This window comes from Rhinatrema bivittatum, chromosome 4 (assembly GCF_901001135.1).
Source record: "Rhinatrema bivittatum chromosome 4, aRhiBiv1.1, whole genome shotgun sequence".
Taxonomy (NCBI): domain Eukaryota; kingdom Metazoa; phylum Chordata; class Amphibia; order Gymnophiona; family Rhinatrematidae; genus Rhinatrema; species Rhinatrema bivittatum.
The window spans coordinates 168,649,317-168,670,605 of record NC_042618.1 but is presented as its reverse complement, the minus strand read 5'-3'; the positions used below and the strand labels follow the sequence as shown (position 1 = coordinate 168,670,605).

The 21,289-nt window shown below is 51.6% G+C and overlaps 1 protein-coding gene across 2 annotated transcripts in view; it reads right to left on the bottom strand.

Annotated features, from left to right (window-relative positions):
* Positions 1-21,289, bottom strand: part of RNF213 (ring finger protein 213) — a 413,312-nt gene that overhangs the window by 16,078 nt on the left and 375,945 nt on the right. For both annotated transcript variants that reach the window (XM_029599190.1, XM_029599191.1), the window contains exons 59-64: positions 14,825-14,908; positions 14,226-14,406; positions 13,652-13,853; positions 7,964-8,041; positions 7,515-7,712; positions 7,236-7,325 (exon numbers count right to left, since the gene is read on the bottom strand). In XM_029599190.1, coding sequence (XP_029455050.1) covers positions 7,236-7,325; positions 7,515-7,712; positions 7,964-8,041; positions 13,652-13,853; positions 14,226-14,406; positions 14,825-14,908 — 833 coding nt within the window. The remainder of the gene's footprint in view (positions 1-7,235; positions 7,326-7,514; positions 7,713-7,963; positions 8,042-13,651; positions 13,854-14,225; positions 14,407-14,824; positions 14,909-21,289) is intronic.

The following is a 21,289-nucleotide window of genomic DNA, read 5'->3' as shown; positions in this document are numbered from 1 at the left end:
TCCACCCCGGAGGAGTCTTCTGAATCAGACTCCTGCGGGACCCCGCGGGGAAGCCGCTTCCCCCGGGACGACTCCTGGGCGAGCTCCGCAACTATCTTCGCCCTCTTCTTCCGTGGTGGGGCCTTGTGGGAAGCCGCACGAGAGACTCCCCCCCCCCCGTCTGCGCTTGCTGCGCTTGTAACTGAGGACTTTGCGCAGCAACAGCTCAAAATCCTCTGAGAAGGAGCCCGAGTCCACCGAATCGCTGCCGGAATCCCTTCGGGACCGAAGCCCCTCCGAAGGGACCTCCCCCGCCTTGTCTCGCTGCGGGGAAAGCGCGGGAGGCAAAGGCGAAGCCCCCACCGTTTCCCGCGAAATTTCTCGGCCGGTGGACAAAATGGCCGCCACTCCCGTGCTAAGCGGGAACAGGTCCTGGGGCCTATCAGAGGAACTCCCACCTCGCAGCGGCGATCGCGCGACCCGGGAACGAGCCCCCCGAGGCGCCCCAGACGATCCCTCATCACCCGGGACGCAGGCCGAGTAAAGGCCGTCCCGAGATAGGCGCGCGCTCGCTGAGCCGCAGGCTCTGCACGACGCACCACGCGGCATGCCGGCGATCGTGGGAAAAAAACCGAAACCGAGACGCGCCTCAAAAAGTTAAAAATAATTAAAATAATGAAAGGGAAACAATCCGGCGACCTCCCCCCCTGCTGATGGCGCCCCCCCCCCCGAGCGGAACGGAGTGGCGACGCAAGGCAACGGAGAGCCGACAAAAGAATAAAGCAGTAAACCTTTTTTTTTTTTTTTTTTTTTTTACAAATCTATTGCTGTTCTGAAGCCCTGTTTTCCTGCAGGGGTGAGTGAACCGGGCTCCCCGGTGTCACCCCTGACGCTGCCACTAGTACAGCCGGGTCCTCGACCCTGGCAGCGGCCTCAACCAGGGGGGGGTAGTCCCCTCAGGACCTCTCAACCCCCCTGGGAGGCAGGGCGGCTGGGACTAAAAATTAAAATAAACCCAATTTGGAAAGAAAACCCAACTAGGCCTATTGAAAAACCCTGAAAAAACCAAAAACTAAACCTGACTAACCACCAGAATCAGGTCAGGCAGGGCTGTGACTGCACCTGCACCATCTACTGGAGACAGAGTAAGACTGAGGGGCTGTGACTGGCACAGGGTCATATATGACTCATCCTGACAAGTTTTGCTCTGTCTCCATCTACTGGTGCGGAGTCACAACCCAGGTGTCCTGGACTGATCCTGGTACGTACTGGGAACCAGTTATTCTAAGAAGATAGTTTCCATATGATTTCTGGGTGTGAAATCTCACAGATATTCACAGCAGTTACTGCTCAGTCTCATATTTTCATTATCTTCTAACTTGGTACCAATTTAACAATCCAGTTCCCTGGAGCTATGACACTATTTTATACTGTGTCTGCATGAACTAACACAGCTCAGAGCACTGCCCTGCATTGTCTCTCTGCGCATGTTAACACACGACTCAAGACAAAGGAAAATTAGTTTCCTACCTGATAATTTTCGTTCCTGTAGTACCAAGGATCAGTCCAGGACACCTGGGTTGTGACTCCGCACCAGTAGATGGTTGTGACTCCGCACCAGTAGATGGAGACAGACTAAAACTTGTGGGCGGAGCCATATATGCCCCTGTGCCAGTCACAGCCCCTCAGTCATACGTAATGTCAAAGTAGAAAATACCATAAGGCAACCATAGCTAACCATACAAAAACTTGCAATGTAAACGGAAAAAAATTCCAACACCCCTACAGGAACCAGACTCCCCAACCGGGAGAGCGACTAAACAAGGGGTCAGCGTACGGACAAACAATGAGCGGACTCTCCGTTACTTAAGCGTAGCACTGCGGGCGGGATCCTGGACTGATCCTTGGTACTACAGGAACGAAAATTATCAGGTAGGAAACTAATTTTCCTTTCCCTGTACGTACCAAGATCAGTCCAGGACACCTGGGATGTACCAGAGCAAACTTACCGAGGGTGGGAAGCAGAGAGTCCCGCTCGGAGTACCCTCTCTCCAAAGCCCCCAGCTTCAGTAGCCTGAACATCCAACCGGTAATGTTTAATGAAGGTATGCAACAATTTCCAGGTAGCCGCCCTGCAAATCTCTTGAGGCGACACCTGAGAAGATTCCGCCCAAGACGCCGCATGAGACCGCGTCGAATGAGCCTGAAGACCCACCGGCAGTGAGTTGCCCTGCAGAATGCACGCAGAGCCAATGGCCTCCTTGAGCCACCGGGCGATGGTCGTGCGGGACACCTCAGAACCTTTCTTGGGACCCGACGTAAATACAAACAGATGATCCGTCACCCGAAAGGAATTAGTGACCTCTAGATAGCGAAGAAGAGATCTCCGCACCTCCAGTTCTCAATTCTCTCGATTTCGGGTCCGAAGAGTTTCCAACCGCGAAAGCAGGAAGCTCGACCGATTGATACAAATGAAAAGCCGACACGACTTTAGGCAGGAAGGAATGAACCGTCCGCAAGGAAACCCCCGAATCGGAAATGCGCAAGAAAAGCTCCCTACAGGACAGGGCCTGCAATTCCGAAACACGGCGAGCCGACGCAATCGCCACCAGGCATACGGTCTTCAACGTGAGATCCTTAACCGTTGACCGCTTGAAGGGCTCAAACGGTGCCGAGCATAAGGAAAAAGAACCCAATTGAGGTTCCAGGACGGACCGAGATGACGCAATGGGGAACGGAGGGGCTTTGCTCCCCTAAGAAAACGGGAAATATCCGGATGCAGGGTCAGGGGGAACCCCTGAACCTTACCTCACAAGCAACCAAGCGCCGCCACCTGTACTCACAGGGAACTGCACACCAACCCTTTGGCGAGACCAGCCTGGAGAAAACTAGGATCTCTGAGATAAGTGGGGACCACCCCACGCTGCAGACCCCAGGTCTCAAAAATCACCCAGACTCGGATATACGCCAGAGACGTAGACTGCCTCCTAGATCCCAACAGCGTGGCCACCACCGCATCTGAGTAACCTTTGCTTTTCAAGCGCTGCCTTTCAAAAGCCATGCCGCGAGACAGAAGTGATCCGCATCCTCCAAACAGACGGGACCCTGGCGAAGGAACCCCGCGAACCCCTGGAGATGAAGGGGGGGCGACCACCGACAACTGAATGAGATCGGCAAAACCACGGACGACGTGGCCACTCCGGCGCCACTAGGATCACTTTGGACGAGTGCAGCTCTATGCGCCGCAGGATCTTTCCCATCACAGTAACACGTCCGACGGCCAGGGAAGAGCCAAAGCGTCGACGTCCTCGGCCCCTCTCTCCCGGCGTCGGCTGCAGATGAGAAGGAAGGTGTCCGCCGCCAGCTCCCACTCCCCTGAATCCAGGTGAAGACGACCGAGATAATCCGCCTGGACATTGTCAACTCCGGCAATGTGGGAAGCCGCGATATTGCAGAGATGTCGCTCTGCCCAGCCTATCAAGAGCTGCGCTTCCTCCGCTACCAGTGGACTCCGTGTCCCGCCCTGACGGTTGATGTAGGCTACGGTGGTCGCGTTGTCCGACAATATCCGCACCGCCTTTCCCCGTATCAACGGCAGGAAGGACTGCAGTGCCAGGCGAGCCGCTCTGGTCTCTAGCCGATTGATGGACCACTGCGCTTGAGTCTCGGACCACCGGCCCTGTACCGACTTGCCTAGGCAAACCTTGCCCCAACCGGAGAGGCTGGCGTCCGTGGTCACTACCGTCCAGTTGGGAACCAACAGGGACACCCCACAAGTCAGGTGTTCCGACACTAGCCACCCTAGTAGGCTGTCCCTCGCCTGATCCGTAAGCGGCAGCGGAAGGTGGAATTCCCCTGACACCGGCTTCCAACGGGATAGCAAGGAGGATTGTAATGGACGTAGATGAGCGAACGCCCAGGGGACCAACGCGAGCGTTGACGCCATAGACCCCAGAACCATCAGGTAGTCGCAAACCAACGGTAGCTGAAGAGACAATAACCGCTTGACTTGAGACTGCAGCTTGCGCATGCGCTCTCCGGACAGGGACACTTGGCCCTGTTTCGTGTCGAAGACGGCTCCCAGGTATTCCAAGGACTGGGTGGGAACAAGATGACGCTTGAAAAGTTGACGACCCAGCCCAGAGACTGCAGCAGCTGGAGGACTCCGTCCACAGCCAACCGACCCTGACTCTCGGACTTGGCCCGGAACAACCAGTCATCCAGGTAAGGGTGTACCAAGAAACCCTCTCGCCGAAGCTGAGCTGCCACCACGACCATCACCTTTGTGAACGTACGAGGAGCCGTCGCCTGTCCGAAGGGGAGCGCCCGAAACTGATAATGTCTTCCCAGGATGCAGAACCTGAGAAACCTCTGAAAAGATGGCTGGATCCCCACATGGAGGTACGCTTCCGTGAGATCTAGCGAGGCCAGGTATTTGCCGGGCCGCACCGAGGCAATTACTGAACGAATTGTCTCCATCTTGAAACGGGGGACCCGAAGGCACCTGTTCACCGCTTTCAGGTCCAAGATTGGTCTGGACGTGCCGTCTTCCTTCGGAACGATGAAGTAAATCAAGTAACGTCTCGTGCCTTGTTGATCTGGAGGCACGGGAGAAATGGCCCCCAAGTTTTGCAACTGTCCGAGGGTCCCGAGCACGGCCGCTCTCTTCTCTGGATGCTTGCAGGGCGACAACAGGAACTTGTCTGACGGTATTCGAGCAAAGTGTAGAGCATAGCCGTGTTATCACGTCGAGGACCCAGTGATCCGAGGTTACCTTGACCCATTCCTCGACAAACCACGTCGACCTCGCCCCGACGTTGTGAATTACGGTCTGGGGCAGAGGCGAGGGATGGGTCAGCCTCATCTCATTGCGAGACCTTGGACCCGTCGCCCGACGGGGTTCCCCCCTGTCTACCGGAACTGTGCCACGAAAGGACAGCGACCACGGGGAGGAGCGAGCAGGATACGACCGGTATGCGGGACCCGAGGATCTCCGAGGGCGCGACTTTCTGCTTCCACGAGAACGGGGCCTACCGGACAAGGACCGGGACCTAGCCCTGTCCTCAGACAATTTGAAAGCCCTGTTCTCCCCCAAGGAAAGCATCAAATCATCTAGTTCCTTACCGAACAATAGCTTTCCCTTAAATGGAAGCGAACCGAGGTGAGCCGTGTAGGAACCATCCGCCGCCCAGTTGCGAAGGCATAGGAGACGACGCGCAGAGACCGCTGCGAACATGGATCTAGCAGCAGTCCGAAGGAGATCGTGGAGAGCATCCGCCCCATATGCTATCGCTGCCTCTAAGCGATCCGCCTGTGAGGCTTCCTCTTCCGAGAGACCCGCATTTGCCTGGAGGACCTGAGCCCAGCGCAAACTGGCTCTCCTCGCAAAGTTGGTACAAATGGCGGCCCGGACTCCTAAGCCGATACCTCAAAAATCTTCTTGAGTTGTACCTCCAGCTTCCGGTCCTGAATATCCCTGAGGGCCGTGGCTCCTGTGACAGGGATCGTCGACACCGCTGCATCCACCTTCGGGATCCTTAACAGCTCCAACGCTTCCTCCGGCAGAGGATAAAGCTTGTCCATGGCCTTTGTCACCTTGAGGCCTAACTGCGGGGTATCCCATTCCTGAAACAGAATATCCGTCGACGAGAAATGGAAGGGAAAACCACCGCGGGGCCAGTGAGCCCCAGGAGTACCGGATCCATGTTGGCCTCCTGTCTAGCAACCACCGGCGGGCCCAGCTCCGCCAGAATAGCTGGGATAAGCGGGGCTAGTTCCTCCTTGCGGAAGAGGCGGACCACTTTAGGATCGTCGGCCTCCACAGCCTGCGCCCCTTCGCCCGCCCCGGGCGGGGTGGAACCGCCCCATGGCGTCCCCTCAGTCCCCCTCGGGGACTCCTCGTGGGAATTCACCTCATCCGAGACGGAGGACTCACTATCCGTGGCCTGTGGAGCCCCCCCGCGGGACTCCCCGCGGGGTTCTTCACGTCCTGGTGTCCGAGGACCCCTTGCGTTTCTTTCGCTTGGGACCCGACCTGTGGGTCCCCGAAACGGCCTCTGACCCCTGCCTATGCCTGCGGCTGTTATGTTTAAGGCCCTTGCGTAACAACGCAAAATCCGTGGAAAAACGAAGAGGACCCAGAAGCTGAGGACTCCTGCCCAGAACTAACGTCTCTAGGGGCACCACCCCCGCTGGAGCGGCCCCCCCCCCCCCCCCGTCGGACCCGGTCGCGGGGAAAGCGGAGGAGGGAAGGCGCCATTTTCTGCCGGCACCCGCGCGATTTCACGGGCCGAATTTAAAATGGCCGCCACTCCCGCGCTAGCCGGAAAGAGCTCCTCTGGCCCCCCCAACGCTGCTGCTACACGGCGGCGAGCGGATCGCCCGGGAATGGCTCCCCCCACGCGGCCCGGACGGCCCTTCCCCGCCCGGGAGACATGAAGCGCAAAGGCTGTCCCTAGAGAGGCGCGCGCGCCGAGCCGCCTGCTCGGCAGACCGACCCGTGCGGCATGAGGCGCGAACGCGGCGAAAAAAAAAAAAACCGCCCCGAAAGAACTTAAGTTAAAAAATTCGCCCCCACGGCAAGCGGCCCCCCCCCCCCCCGTGAAGAGAGGACGGAGCCGTGACGAAAAGGAGAGACGACAAGCAGAGAAAAGTAAAACCTTTTTTTTTTTTTTTTTTTATAAGCACTCACTGCTGTCCACGGTCCTGGAGCCCTGTGCCAATGGGGGTGAGTGAACCGGGCTCCCCGGTGTCACCCCCTACGCTGCCACTTGAAAACAGCCGGGCCCTCAGCCCTGGCAGCGGCCTCAACCGGGGGAGGGTAGTCCCCTCAGGACCTCTCAACCCCCCTGGGAGGCAGGGCACCCGGGACTAAGAATTAAAACAAAAACCCAATTTAGTATAAAACAATTAGGCCTAACAAAACTAGCCCAAAAATCAAACCTAACTACCCACCAGAATCAGGTCAGGCAGGGCTGTGACCGGACCTGCACCATCTACTGGAGACAGAGTAAGACTGAGGGGCTGTGACTGGCACAGGGGCATATATGGCTCCGCCCACAAGTTTTAGTCTGTCTCCATCTACTGGTGCGGAGTCACAACCCAGGTGTCCTGGACTGATCCTGGTACGTACAGGGAACCAGTGTTGGCAGTTATGATATGTGCAGGGGGTGTGTATGTTGAAGCTGAGAGGAGTATGGGTGCAATTCTCTCAGTGCAGTCACTGGTAGGATGTTACTACTTCTAATGACACTTACCCGCTTCAGACGCAATAGGTGTTCAGATTTCTGGGCTGACAGGAACTGCCAGAGGGCAATAACATGCTTCAGGTGACAGCGACTCAAAACCTGCAAGCAAGTACAGCTGACAGATGAAGTACAAACAAAACGCAAGTCCATTCTCACTCTGCCTACAGCCCATCCTCCCATCCACCTGCATGTCGGTACTACTCCATCCTTCCCCTTCACACCCACTGCCTACTACATGTCCAGCTCTCACGCGGTCTTATCCCTGCTATATCCACTTCCAGGGCTCACCTGCACTACATGTGTGCTCATCTGATCCCTCATCTGCAGTACATCCTTCAGGTAGGTGACCAGAGGCATGTCAGACTCCCCGCCCGTCATGGCCAGGAACCCCAGCGCTACTTCAGCCACAGACAGCGCCTCACAGACCTCACTATAGGAATGCAGCTCTCCACTCATCATGTTGATCATCGAATTAGGCAACGAGTTCTGCAACAAGAATGGGATTCATGGTGAGGGCGTACCCCCACCTTTATCCATACTGTACTCCTCACCTGCTTCAGGCATGCAGTACTAATTCCGCAGGCTGTGTGCTGATCTTGAGAATCCAAAATGCACTCAGTACCTTCCCACAGGTACTTATCCCATTATATGCACAAAGATATAAGCTGTATGCACAAAACTTGCCAAACTTTGTCCTGTGCCAGTTGACATACAGACAGAGTACTGCAAAGACTCACCTGCTGTAGTTTGCCTTTCACATCAGAGAATATATTTTCATAATTGCGGTCTTGTCTGTAAACAAGGGTGGGAATTCCCTGTGGAGAAACAGGAATGTTACACTTCTGAAATCTGTCCTCTTCCAGGAACCCTCTAGCATATCACCAACAACCACAGAAGCAGGGACCTTTCATCCACACAACAGATTAAAATATCCCTCACCTGTTTGTGAGGCGAGGAGAAATGGTGAGCTGGGGGTTAGCGGAGTTGCTTACTTGTAACAGGTGTTCTCAGAGGACAGCAGGATATTAGTCCTCAAACATGGATGACAATCAGATGGAGTCCCGATACGGAAATCTTACGTAAAAGTTTCTAGAACTTTGACTAAGCACACTGAGAATCCCAGCATGCCCTATACCAAGCATCCATGAGGGGTCCCTCTCCAGTCCTGTAGCACAGAATTATGATTAAAATAAAAAATAGGAGAAACTCAACTCTGCGGGGTGGTGGGCAAGTTTCGTGAGGACTAACACCCTGCTGTCCTCTGAGAACACCTGTTATAGTTAAGCAACTCTGCTTTCTCCGAGGACAAGCAGGATGGTAGTCCTCACACATGGATGAATCCCTAGCTACAGGCTGATTCCCAACACCAAAGGGAATCAACAGACACCCAACCAGGGGCAAAGGGGCATAACAACACTAGTGTTGTTGGTAACAGATGGGGAGACAGCCTGAACCCAAACAAAGGGTCCTAGGCAGGAGAGTTGGATTATACACCTCAAACGGGATCCAAAGGATAGACTGGCCGAATCTACGGTCGTGTCAGCCATTCCTAACCAGACAGTAATGAGATGTGAATGTGTGGGGAGAACTCAGTGTCGCAGCTTTACCGATCTCCTCCCACAGGAACTGCTCTCAATGGGCCACCGATGTTGCCATGGTTCTGACAGAATGAGCCTTGAAATAACCCACATTCTCTGTCCTGGCCAGGAACAAGGCCCTGAGCACCACCCCATGTACAGGGCCCACGACCAGATCTGGTTTGTAACACAGGAGGTGCGATCTCTTGCCTCTTTGCTTGTTGACATATCACATAGCTGCTGGTTGTTGGTGTCGATCAAGACAACTTTGTTGGACAGCCGATCTCTGAAAGCCCATAGCGAGTACCTGATTGCCTTTAGCTCCAGGAAGTTGATTTGACAGGAGTGTTCCTGAATGGATTAGAGACCCTGAGTGTTGAGCTCTTCTACATGAGCTTCCCAGCCCAGGGTGGATGCATCCATGGTTAGGATAATTTGGGTAGGGGACTTTGAAATGAGATCCTCTGTTTCAGATTTGAAAGTACCCGCCACCAGGACAATGAGTCCTGGAGACATGGTGGTGACTCGGATGTAATCCTGGAGGCTTGAGTAGCTTGATGCCACTACGACCTCAGGGTTCATTGGGATCTGCGTATGTGCCAGGCTGACATCTGCTGGCTTTCTCTGTTGCAATGGTTGTCAAGGTGACGGCCCTCTGGCGAGGCAGGAAGGCCTTGGCCTGAGCCGTATCTAGCAGGGTTCCTATGAAGTCCACTTGAAGTGACGGGCTGAGATGGGACTTTAGGTAGTTGAGAATGAACCCTAGTGACTCCAACACTTGGATGGGCAAACACATGGACTTGGCGGCCCCTGCCTGAGACATGCTTTTGACCAGCCAATTGTCCAGATATGGGAAAACATGCACTCCCAGCCTGTGGAGGTGTGCTGCCACCACGGCCATGCATTTTGTGAAGACCTGCAGGGTGACGCAAGCCTGAATGGTAACACCTGGTACTAGAAGTGCTGTTTTCCTTCCACAAATCGAAGATACTTTCTGTGACCTGGGAAGATTTCGGTATAAGCGAATGTGTCCTTTAGGTCAAGAGAGCAAAGCTAGTCCCCTTTTTGCAAAAAGGGGGTCAAGATGCCCAGGGAAACCATCTTGAACTTTTCTTTTCTTAGAAACTTGTTCAAGGCCCTTAGGTCTAGAATAGGATAGAATCCTCCTGTTCTCTTTGGAATCAGAAGTACCTGGAGTAGAATCCCCACCCTCTTTGCCCTGGTGGTACGGGCTCGACTGTTTTGGCCATTAAGAGGGAGGAGAGCTCTGCTAGAAGTACCTCCTGATGTGCTACCGGCCCCCAAAACAGGCATGGAGGGCAAGTTGGCAAGACACCCAATAGATTAAATTGGTAACCCTGACAGACGATGGACAAAACCCACTGGTCCAAAGTTATACTGAGCCACTGGCTTGCACAGAATTGCAGCCTTCTCCCCCCCCCCCCCGCAAGGATCCACTGTCCTGGGTACGGGCAACTGGAGTATGTTCCCTTCGAGCCAATCAAAACCCTGACCCCAGAGTTGACTGAGGAGCCAGCTGGGGCTTAAGGGCTTTCTGCTGCCTAGGACGGCTGCGGGAGCTCTGATGATGTTGATGGGAAGATGGAGGTGGCGGATAGTACTTTCTTTGGCGAAAGAAAAGACTTCCTTGGCCCCAATTTTGCCGACCTCCTAGAAGAGAAGGATGGGTCCAGAGTACTAGTGCAGAGTTGTTGGAGGGTTTCATGGTGGTCCCGAAGTTGGGCCACAGTGTCCCTCACCCTATCTCCGAAGAGATTCTCTCCAGTACACAGCACGTCCGCAAGTCATTCCTTACCTCTGGTCAGAGATCCAAGGCCTGCAGCCATGCCATTCTGCAGGCACTGAATCCGGCTGCAGAGACCATTGATGCCGTCTCGAAAACATTGTAGATCGCACAGACCTCTTGTTTCTGTACTCCAGGCCCTTATGCACCAGCTTCAGGAGTGTGATCCTGCTGCTGATGAGGCAGCTGCTTGGCCACCTCCTGCACCTGCTACCAGATGTCCTGCGAGTACTGGTTCATGTAGAGTTGGTAGGCAGCAATGCAGGAAATAAGCATGGCATCTTGAAACACCTTCCTCTCAAGAGCGTCAATCATTCTATGGTCCTTCCTCAGGGGCGCAGAGGAATGAGTCCGAGGGCACTTGGCCCTCTTGAAGGCGAATTTGAACACCACTGACTGACAGGGCAGCTGACACTTATTGAATCTGGTAGGCTCCTAGATGAGGTAGACCCTCTCTGCCTTCTTATTAACGGGAAGCACTGTGATGGGGTGTTCCTATATCCTCAGCAATTCTTTTTTGTTTTTTAATTGAAAGTTTATTAAAGCCACAATCAAAACCCTTAACATCATTCATGAAACCAAAGATTACAGCCAGTGAAAAACCAGATTAGCCAATGTACAACAGAAATAAAGAAACAAAAATGTACAAATCGTACCAGACACTATATATGAAAAGATGTTTCCTAAACAAACAACCCCAGCTCCCACCCTGAACACCACCCTCCTCCCATCCCTACACTCTGACAGGAATTACTAGGGGAAAGCAAGAAAAGCATGTGGAAATACATAATACCTATAACTGGGTAGATATATTTAGGGACAACCACATGAAATTATACTCAGGAGAAGTCTTCCATAGGTTATTTCCACCTATCATATAGAGACCAACTCGATCAAATTTATGTAAACATTTATGCTTGACAGCAGAGATTCTATATAGAGTATAAACCCTCTCAGCTCTATCATGAGTACCACTGATGCGGGGGACCCTGGACTCCTTCCAAAGCATAGCAATATCACATCTAACTGCTACACCAATATGTCTTACTAATAACTGCTCAAATTTACTACCTCGGGCAATAGGAACATTTAACAAGGCATTTTTAGCGAGAAGTACAATTTTAAACTGAAGCATACACCTTATCCACTTGGTCACCTCCCCCCAATAAGTTCTTATATAGGGACATTCCCACCATAACTGAAAGTAGGAGCCTGTGCCTTTACAGCCCTTCCAACATACATCAGCATAGGAAGGAATCATCTTATGAAGACGAACCGGAGTCATATACCAACAGTATAACACTTTGTAGCGATTTTCAACAATCCCTTACCCATTGCTTGAAAAATGGCTAACCATTGTTCATTTGTGAGTTCACCCCCCAAGGTTAATCTCCTAACTTTTAATAAAGGTTGGTTTGGATAGCAGATTATCCTCAGCAATTCCTTAAGGATCTCATGTACCGGGACCACCACAATGTCCTTACGAGGCTCCATGAACTGGAGGATCTCAAGCATTTTGTTCCTGGCATCCTCCTCCATGAATAAATGAAAAGGGATGGGCTCCTGCCATCACCCTGACAAAACCTGCAAAGGTTAAGTCCTCAGGCAGAAACTTCCTTTGCTCCTCTGGGAGGGTTCTGAAGGGGAAACCTTTGGAGGAAGACTCCAAAGCGTCATATCCCCCCTCCCCCAGGGTCATAGGGTTCCTCATCCTCACAATGAGCCACAGGGGATGGGTTCTTAGGTGCTCAGCCTTCATCCAGAGGTGCAGGCATTGGTAGAGTTGGATGAGGAGTGGCAGGCCTTGGCGTCTCCGCCAGCCTCAGTGGATCTTCCTCCTCGAAGGAACTGACTACTACCACAGTATCGTTAAGGGGGAAGCCTTGGTGCCTCATCAAGCACCAATGCTGTCCCAAGGACAGATACCAGCTGGGCTGGCAACAGACCGATGAACACGTTGAGTATCTCCGGAAGTGGTACGAAGACGGGCAGCTCCGGGTCCATTGCCATCGGTGCCACGGGACCGAAGTCCTGCAGTGCCTAGACCACCGTTAACTGGAGTCTGCGCTCCAGTTCCTCCTCGAATGTTGCCAATGCCAAACTCGACTGGGAGGAAGGAGGGGTGGCCAGATCCTCTTTGGACCCGAGGTAGATTGGTGACTGGCTTCAGGACAGGTGGACCCCCCCCCCCCCGGCATCGATGGAGGATAAGACTCCTTGCCGCAGGGTTGCTTCAGGGGCATCACAGCAAAGGCTGGTGCATCCCCGTTCCCAGGGATCAGTGTCTATGCTTCTATGGCTTTCCTTGATGATTGGCCCGGTCTTTTCATGGTGCCGATGAAGATGATGAGGAATCCAACATCAGCCTGGAGGAGATTGATGATGTTTGGTCTCCGGTGCCATTGTCCGCTGCTGGCATTGTCAGAACAGACTGTCTCGCCGATGGCGCCATCGATGTGGTTCCTTGGTCCTTTGATGCAGATGCCACTGATGCCAATGGCTTGGACTTCTTTGACTCGAACAGCTGTTCCAACTTGAGTTGAAGCTGACGTCTTTTCGTGGTCATCTGGGCGCAGAAGTGGCAACCCTGGACATCATACGATGCCTGCAGACAGAGCACACATATCTCATGCAGATCCGTGATGAACATGGTCCTCGGGCATCACTGACAATGAGGTGGCCATGTCAGAGGAAACAAAGGGGGCACTGAAGAGTGTCCCCATGTGGCTGTGTGGTATATGGCTTGCTGGGCATGCTCAGTATGCCTAATAAAAGTTCTAGAAACTTCCACACAGGTTTTCCACATTGGGGGCGCCATCTGATGATGTCATCCATGTGTGAGGACTACCACTCTACTTGTCTTTGGAGAAATATAGGATTGTGAGGGAACAAGGGGCTTAGGAGGTGATTCCAGGGAAGGGCATCAAAATACTGCACTGCTTCACACCCAGTGCTGTATTCAGAACCTGGGCTGCAACTTTGCTTAATTTTAAACCTTCGGAAAGTTTAGGAGACATTCGCTCCAGTATCCCTTCTGCTCTTACCACTGACGTGATGAGGGGCTTCCCCTGTAAGAATCTGCTGGTTACTTGGCGCTGGATTTTCTCTAGGTCAAATTCCTCCAGCGTCTGCCCGCCACTCACTACACTGTACTGACAGTTAGAAAGGATCAGTGGGATGATGTCCTTCTCCACCTCATAGCTGATCATATGAAGATCAGCGACCTCTGAGGGGCTGATAGAATATCTGAGGAAAAGAAAAAAAATTATATATGTATGTTCTGAAGTCTGGAGGCAACTTTCACTTCCATGTAGAGATGCAATCTAACTGGCTGCGCTACTGTAATATACACACAGATACACAGAAATTTTACAACTCTGTTCAGACTGCTGGCATGACCCATATCCTGCACACAGAAGAGTTAAAGACTAAGCAGCCAGGCTCTAAGTAACTGTTTTCTTATTAAACTGCATGAGTTCCTGGAGACTGATTTCACTAAATTACCAGGAATTCAGGTTTACCGAGATGATCCTGTGACAGATCCCAGACGGGCTAATCAAGACTGACTGATATAGACATACATGACATTATATTTAAGAGAGGGACATGCACACATACTGCTGAGCTTCCTTGGTATCTTTCTCCACAAGGTATACAAATTCATTGTGCATGTTGATGAGATAGCTAACTAAGGCGGTGGCACAGAGACCCAACCCCCGCCTTCGTGGTAGCAAGATCTCCAAATCACTCTTCAGGCTCAGGGTCTGGTCACAGATGCCTTCAGGGAGTTTGATGTCACCTGCAACGACCAGACAAGTCCTTCAGAAACAGCATGTACACATACAATGCGAGCGCAAACCTTACTTCCTCAAACACCTCATTTAAATCTACAGTGACGGCAGGCACCTCGGTAAAGGGAGGGGGGCCAGAAAACCAATCTGCTTCCACTATTTGTGAAATCATAGCTTTCAAGCCTATGGCATCACTGAATTGTTTCCAGGGTGTGTGTCTGTGTGAGGAAAGCTTGCACTGCAGCTGCACCTGTTCTGGGTATGGGTAGGTGTGTGTTTCACACCATCTAGAAGCTGCACACCAGGCTGGATATGTGATGATTCATCTCAGTCACCAAACTGCCATTACAAAATGGATCAAGTATCCTTATGCAACATCGCCAGCGGGAGGGGGGTGGGGATGGAAAGGCGGCACAGAGTACGTACCGCTGGTCTGCAGCGATGTTCTCAGCTGGTTCCATGTGCAGATAAATATTTCTACTCTTCTTCTGAAAGCCTGCCTCATTCCATCTGCAACAGATCAAACATAGTAAGACTTTTACTGCTACGACTGGCTATTAAAGGTAAAATGAAGGGAGAATAAAGAAGAGAGATTTTTCCTATTTTTGCCTGCTCTCTGCCATCAGACTCTCTCAGAAGGCTAAGGGAATTCCTCATTGTTCTGAGACAGGAAGAAAGCAAGCCTCACCTGCACCTTTGTGTTTACTACCAGGCTTGGCAATTCTTAAAAATGTGCAAATCTCATTTGCTTTCTGAGGCAACCAAAAATTTGAAGTTATTGCAGGGATAAACTGGTATCAATCCATAAAAATGCCAGTTTGGTGTAATCTGTTTTTTTAAAATTTAGAAAAAGTAATAATTTGATTTAGATGGCAAGACAGAGGGATTTAGTCATTAGGACTGATATCACATGGTAAGCTCTTGTCCTTTCAGGAATTGAGATTCATCCATTACACATTATCATCACTGGCTCTTGAATATGTTTATTTATTTTTTAATATTTATGATTTAAAATGATTATATTGCCTTAATTGTAATTTTAATTGTATGTGCATTTTTTGGTTGTATAGTGGGGGTGGTGTAAATTTTGTTCTAAATTTTATTTTGAGCTTTTTTGAAGATACAGTGTATGCTATGTCAATTACATTATGCCTGTACACCTCATTGCATGTTTTTTGGATTAGCAATTTATAAATACATCTGGATTGGATTAGACATATGGAGTAAGAATGTTCCAGAATAATGTGAAATCTCAAGATCTTATCAAATTTCTGTAGGTAGATTAAAAGAAACTAGATCTGGGGGCGTGGCCTGACGCCGATGTGAGCAGACGTGCGGTAGCTCGGCTCTTCTCCCCACGGACGATTTAACCCCGCATTTTGCCTCGTTTCTCTGCGCTATTGACCGCAACTTGCTGCCCACATCTTGGCGACCCTGGTGGAAGCTCCTGCCATGACCACCAAACGTAAGACCATGGACCTCCGGCAATTTTCATACGGGAAGGCCTCCCCGGAGGGGGATCAAGATGGCGCCGCGAGCGGGGGCCCGGAGCAAAACGACCTGCCTGACCCGAGTGATGCTTCCGCTGAGCAGGAGACGTCGGAGGCCTCGAACACAGCCCTCCTCACGAGGGAGGAGGCTAGACGCTGGTTCCTTGAGCTGCGCAGTGATTTAAAACAATATAAGGCGGACATCGTGGCGTCGGTGGCAGATGTCAGGGAGGACTTGGCTGCTTTAGGTAATCGCGTGGACGAAGCAGAGAATCGCCTTGATAGCCATGGAGACACAATAAATTCCCTGTCCACACACCAGGAGACAGCACATACGGACATCAAAGCATTGCAGGACAAGCTAGAGGACCTGGAAAACAGGAGCCGGAGGAATAACCTCAGAATACGGGGGATCCCTGAAACACCGGATTTCGCTGATGCTAAGCGGGTGGCTATCCAGGTTTGCAATTTTGTTTTACAAAATGGCGGCGATGACCCAGCAGCCGGGGAGGCCGACCACCCTGTTGTGAGCCTAGAGCGTGCTCATCGGGCCCTCGGGCCCCGCAGGGATCAGCTGCCCAGGGACATTGTACTCTGCTTAACCAGCTTTCCTGTGAAGGAGCGCATATATGCCTTGTCCCGCCGGATGAAGACCATCACCTGGCAAAATCTTCAGATCCTTATTTTTCAAGATTTGGCGCCCTCCACGCTGAAAAAAAGATATGAGCTCCGGGAGGTCACAGCCGCCTTGCGGGCTAAAGATATCCGGTATCGGTGGACCTATCCTTTTGGTCTCTTATTTCAACACCAGGGGGTTTCCTATAGGATTACCACAGTAACGGAGGCTGTGGAGGCATTCACCAAAGCTCTAATTCCGGTCTCTTTTTCTGGAGACAAGGCCCCTGCAGCCGCAACTCTTCGTGATCAGGCTCCTCGTTGGCGCCGAGCTGGCAAAGGGGGCAAGCGGCTACGGCGCCAACACGACGATGCCCGGCCACTGACACAGGACCAGGGCTGACAGTTGGATACTTGTATGCATCATTTTATTTGATCTTTCGGGCGTGATCAGTCCGCTATGGGGTTGCAGGGGTACTCCACTTGACTTTGGTCAATTATCCTGAGCACCCGGTCTGATCCTGTTCTGGATTGGTTACTGTTTTTATGTTGATGCTGACTTAATGGTTCTCATATAGTCCTTCTGTTCTCTTGTGCCTTACATAAGGGGTTATGTTCTATGTCATATAGCTATGCTTAGTTTGCGAGGTCCGTGGGGAGGGGGGGGGAGGGGTGGTGAACTTGGATGTGTCTGCATATGGAGGGGCAGCCACGCGCTCCTAGGCGAATGTTGTCCTGCAGCGAGTCTGGGGACATTGCAGGATCATGGGGGATTGGGACCGATCAATGGGGACACTACAGAGCAGGGGACCGGTGGTTGAGTCATAGTGCCTTTTTATCCTGGGGGCCATGGCCTGCTCGGGCTTCCATGATTCTAGCGCCCCATGTCGTGGGGTTGGGGGGGGATGTAGGGCCTCTACTACTTAATGTCTATGGCGACTAAACTATTGACCCTTAATGTTAAGGGCCTCAATACGCCACGCAAGCGTCTCCTGTTAAAGCGGGAGCTCCAACGGCAAAACGCGGGGATAGTTTTTGTGCAAGAAACACATGTCCGCAGGCAGCATGAGCGCCTACTGTTGTTCTCCCAATATCCTACTGCTTATTGGCGTCAAGCACGCCAGCCAATAAATATGCCGGAGTTGGTATCTTACTTTCCTCCTCCTGCCTTCATGAGCAGCTCACTACAGTGTGTGACCCCAATGGTAGATACATACTGCTTAAAATTAAACAAGACAAGCACGTGTACACTTTACTTAATGTTTATTTCCCTGCCACGAATCAAGTGCAGTTTATAAACCATTTACACACTTTATTGCAGCAGTATGGGGAGGGAGATCTGATTGTGGGTGGCGACTTCAACTTTGTTTTGGATCCCGCCAAGGATTCTAGCTCGGGCAGGGTAACCCACTCCGCCGCCAGGCAGGCTTGGCACCGCTTCATGGATGCTTGGTGTTTAGCTGATATCTGGAGAGAGAGGCATACACACTCTAGATCTTATTCTTTTTATTCCTGTCCACACTCTACATACACACGCATTGATTATGTTTTTACCTCCACCACCCTGCAGACAAGGGTACAGAAGACGGACATTGACCCCATCACTTGGTCCGACCATGCCCCGGTGTGGTTAATATGTAACTTGGGTGACGAGGGCACGGGATTTCGCACGTGGCGGCTTAATGATAGCCTCCTTACAGACCCCTCTTTTGTCACGACGGTGGATCGGCATTTGAAGGATTTTTTTCAGGATAACCAAGTGGAGGGTATGTCACCACTGACTGTCTGGGAATGTTCTAAGGCCGTAATAAGGGGCGTTTGTATTTCCAGGGCTGCCTACTGCAATAAAGAAAGGGAGGCCCGCAGGACTCAATTACTCTTAGATCTTACTAATCTCACGCAGCGCCACAGTAGCTCTCAATCAGAGAAATTATACCGGAAAATTTTAGCCGTTCGTGGCCAACTGCGGTCCCTAGAGGACGCTGCCATCAGTCACCATCTTACTATTCTGAAACAGAAATATTTTGAGGGTGGGAACAAGGCGGGCAAATATTTAGCTCGCCAGCTAAGGGCTGCCCAAGCACGCACTGTAGTCGCAAAGATCAGTGACGCCCATGACCAAATAGTTACCTCCCCGACAGAGATTCGCCAAGCGTTCACTGATTTTTATTCGCACTTATATGCCCAAAGCCATGCCAGTTCCCCTGATAGCCTGCACGCTTACTTGGAGAACATTGATTTACCCTGTCTAACCCCCATACAGCAACAGTTTTTAGACAAGCCTATCTCTCAGCCCGAGGTTTTGGCGGCCATTAAGAAACTGAAGCCTGGGAAGGCCCCGGGGATGGATGGGTATACGGGGCTCTACTACCGTAAATTTGCTCATACGCTAGCCGACCCACTGACTCAGGCTTTTAACTCACTCCTGGAGGGCTCCCAGTTCACGCCTGATGCTAACACAGCGGGGATCACAGTGTTGGCTAAGCCGGGTCGTGACCCCACCAAATGTAGCTCTTATCGGCCCATCTCCCTGATTAACTTAGACCTGAAGATCCTGGCTCGGGTCATGGCTGCTCGCTTGAATGGGGTGCTTCCAGAACTAGTCCATAATGACCAGGTGGGATTTATACCAGGGCGCCTCGCTGCGGATAATGTTCGACGCATAGTGGACATCATTGACCTGGTGCACCGTGAGGACCTTCCGGCGATCCTTTTAGCCTTGGACGCCGAGAAGGCGTTCGACCTGGTGCGTTGGGAGTTCCTCTTTCAGGTGCTCCATAAAATGGGCTTCGGGGATTCTTTTCTCGTTTGGGTTCGTAAAATGTATGATCGACCACTAGCCAGGGTAAAGGTCAATGGCAGTTATGGTCCTCCGTTTGAGATACAGAGGGGAACTAGGCAGGGGTGCCCATTGTCCCCCCTCCTCTTCGCCTTATTTTTAGAACCCCTTGCTCATAGCATTCGGTGTTCTGAAGCTATACAGGGAGTGTCCAAGGGCCGTGGTCATTATAAGATCTCCCTCTTTGCGGACGATATCCTGCTTACCCTTACTGACCCGGGACGCTCTCTACCAGGAGTTATGGCGGAGTTGGACCGTTTTTCGGTACTCTCTGGTATGAAAATAAACTTTGATAAGTCAGAAATACTTAATCTCACCCTGCCCGATACTGCAGCCACTGCTATGCAGGCCACTTATCCCTTCAAGTGGGCCTCGTCATCCCTTAAATACCTGGGGGTCCGGCTGGGTCCTCATAATGATTCCTTGTATGACTTAAATTATAAACCCCTTGCTGATACCATACAGGCTGATTTGAATAAATGGTCTGACCTCTCCCACTCCTGGTTGGGCAGGCTGGCCATTGTTAAAATGAATGTTCTCCCACGGTTTTTGTATTTTTTCACCACGATCCCTCTTTTCTTACCTTCTAAGTTGCTCAAGAATTGGCAGAGGATGCTGGGACACTTATCTGGCGCCGCCGCCCGCCTAGGGTTGCCAGGAATTTGTTGTTTCAACCCAAAATTCGGGGTGGTGTACAGCTGCCAAATCTGGTATGGTATTACGGGGCTGCTCAGCTGCGGGCTCTGGTGGCATTTCATGGGACCAGAGATATTCCTCAGTGGGTTCACCTAGAACAAGCTTACTTGGGGCAAGTCCCCATCACTGCCCTACCCTGGCAGCCCAAATCTCTGAGTGGCGGGTCTGCTTATGAAACCTTTGCCTTACGGACCACCATGAGACTCTGGAGGACCTGGCAACCCATATTGGTCGGGGGGGAACACTTTTCTATGATGACTCATCTTTTTGCTAATCTTATACTACCTGCAGGGGACGGTTCCAAGTCTCGCCAGTTGTGGCTTAAGGCCGGGGTTCGTACGTTGGGGCATGTTTATATACAGGATGCTGTAGTAACTCAGGATTATCTCCAACAACAATATGACCTGGATAATATTGACTTTCTTTTGTATGCTAAAGTGTACCATTTCCTACATAAGGGGCTCCGGGACGGTTCTATCCGAACCAAAGGTACCCTTTTTGAAACAATGTGTAAACATGCTTCATCTCTCCGGGGAACGATTTCAAAAATCTACGCCCTCATTAATGGAAGAAAATTGGAACAGGTGCGACACCGGACTTTATGGGAATTGGATTTTAATAAGGTTCTGGATGATACCGACTGGGAACAGATCTATACAGCGGCCCACAAATGCTCACTGTCTACAGGTCTCCAGGAAAACTGTTACAAAATGTTATATCGGTGGCACTATACACCTGTTGCCCTTCATAAATTTGCCCCCGACATACCGGACACCTGCTGGAGAGGGTGTGCGGCCAAAGGGACTTATTTCCATATCTGGTGGACTTGCCCCAAGATTTGTCAATGTTGGCGGAAGGTCTTCGCGTGGTTGGCACAGCTCATCTCCGTGCCTCACCCCATTGAACCCTGGCAGGCTCTCTTAGGAGCGCCAATTACGGATTGCAGTCAGTCCGTCCAACGGCTGGCCTTACAGGTTTTCATCGCTGCTAGATCCGAGATTGCGCTTCATTGGAAGCGGGAACATGCTCCCTCGTTAGCTGCCATCCAGCAACGTTTGCACTCTTACTTTCAATTGTATCGCCTAACGGCGTTGCATCAAGATCGTGTACCTCTATTCCAGAAAATCTGGGACCCCTACACACAATGGCTAGCGACTCAAGACGCCTCGGTGTCCTAACCTGGGAGTGCTGACCTCCGCAGGGGTCCTCTAATCTACCATGTTCCTCATATTGCTTTTCCTTTTTCATCGG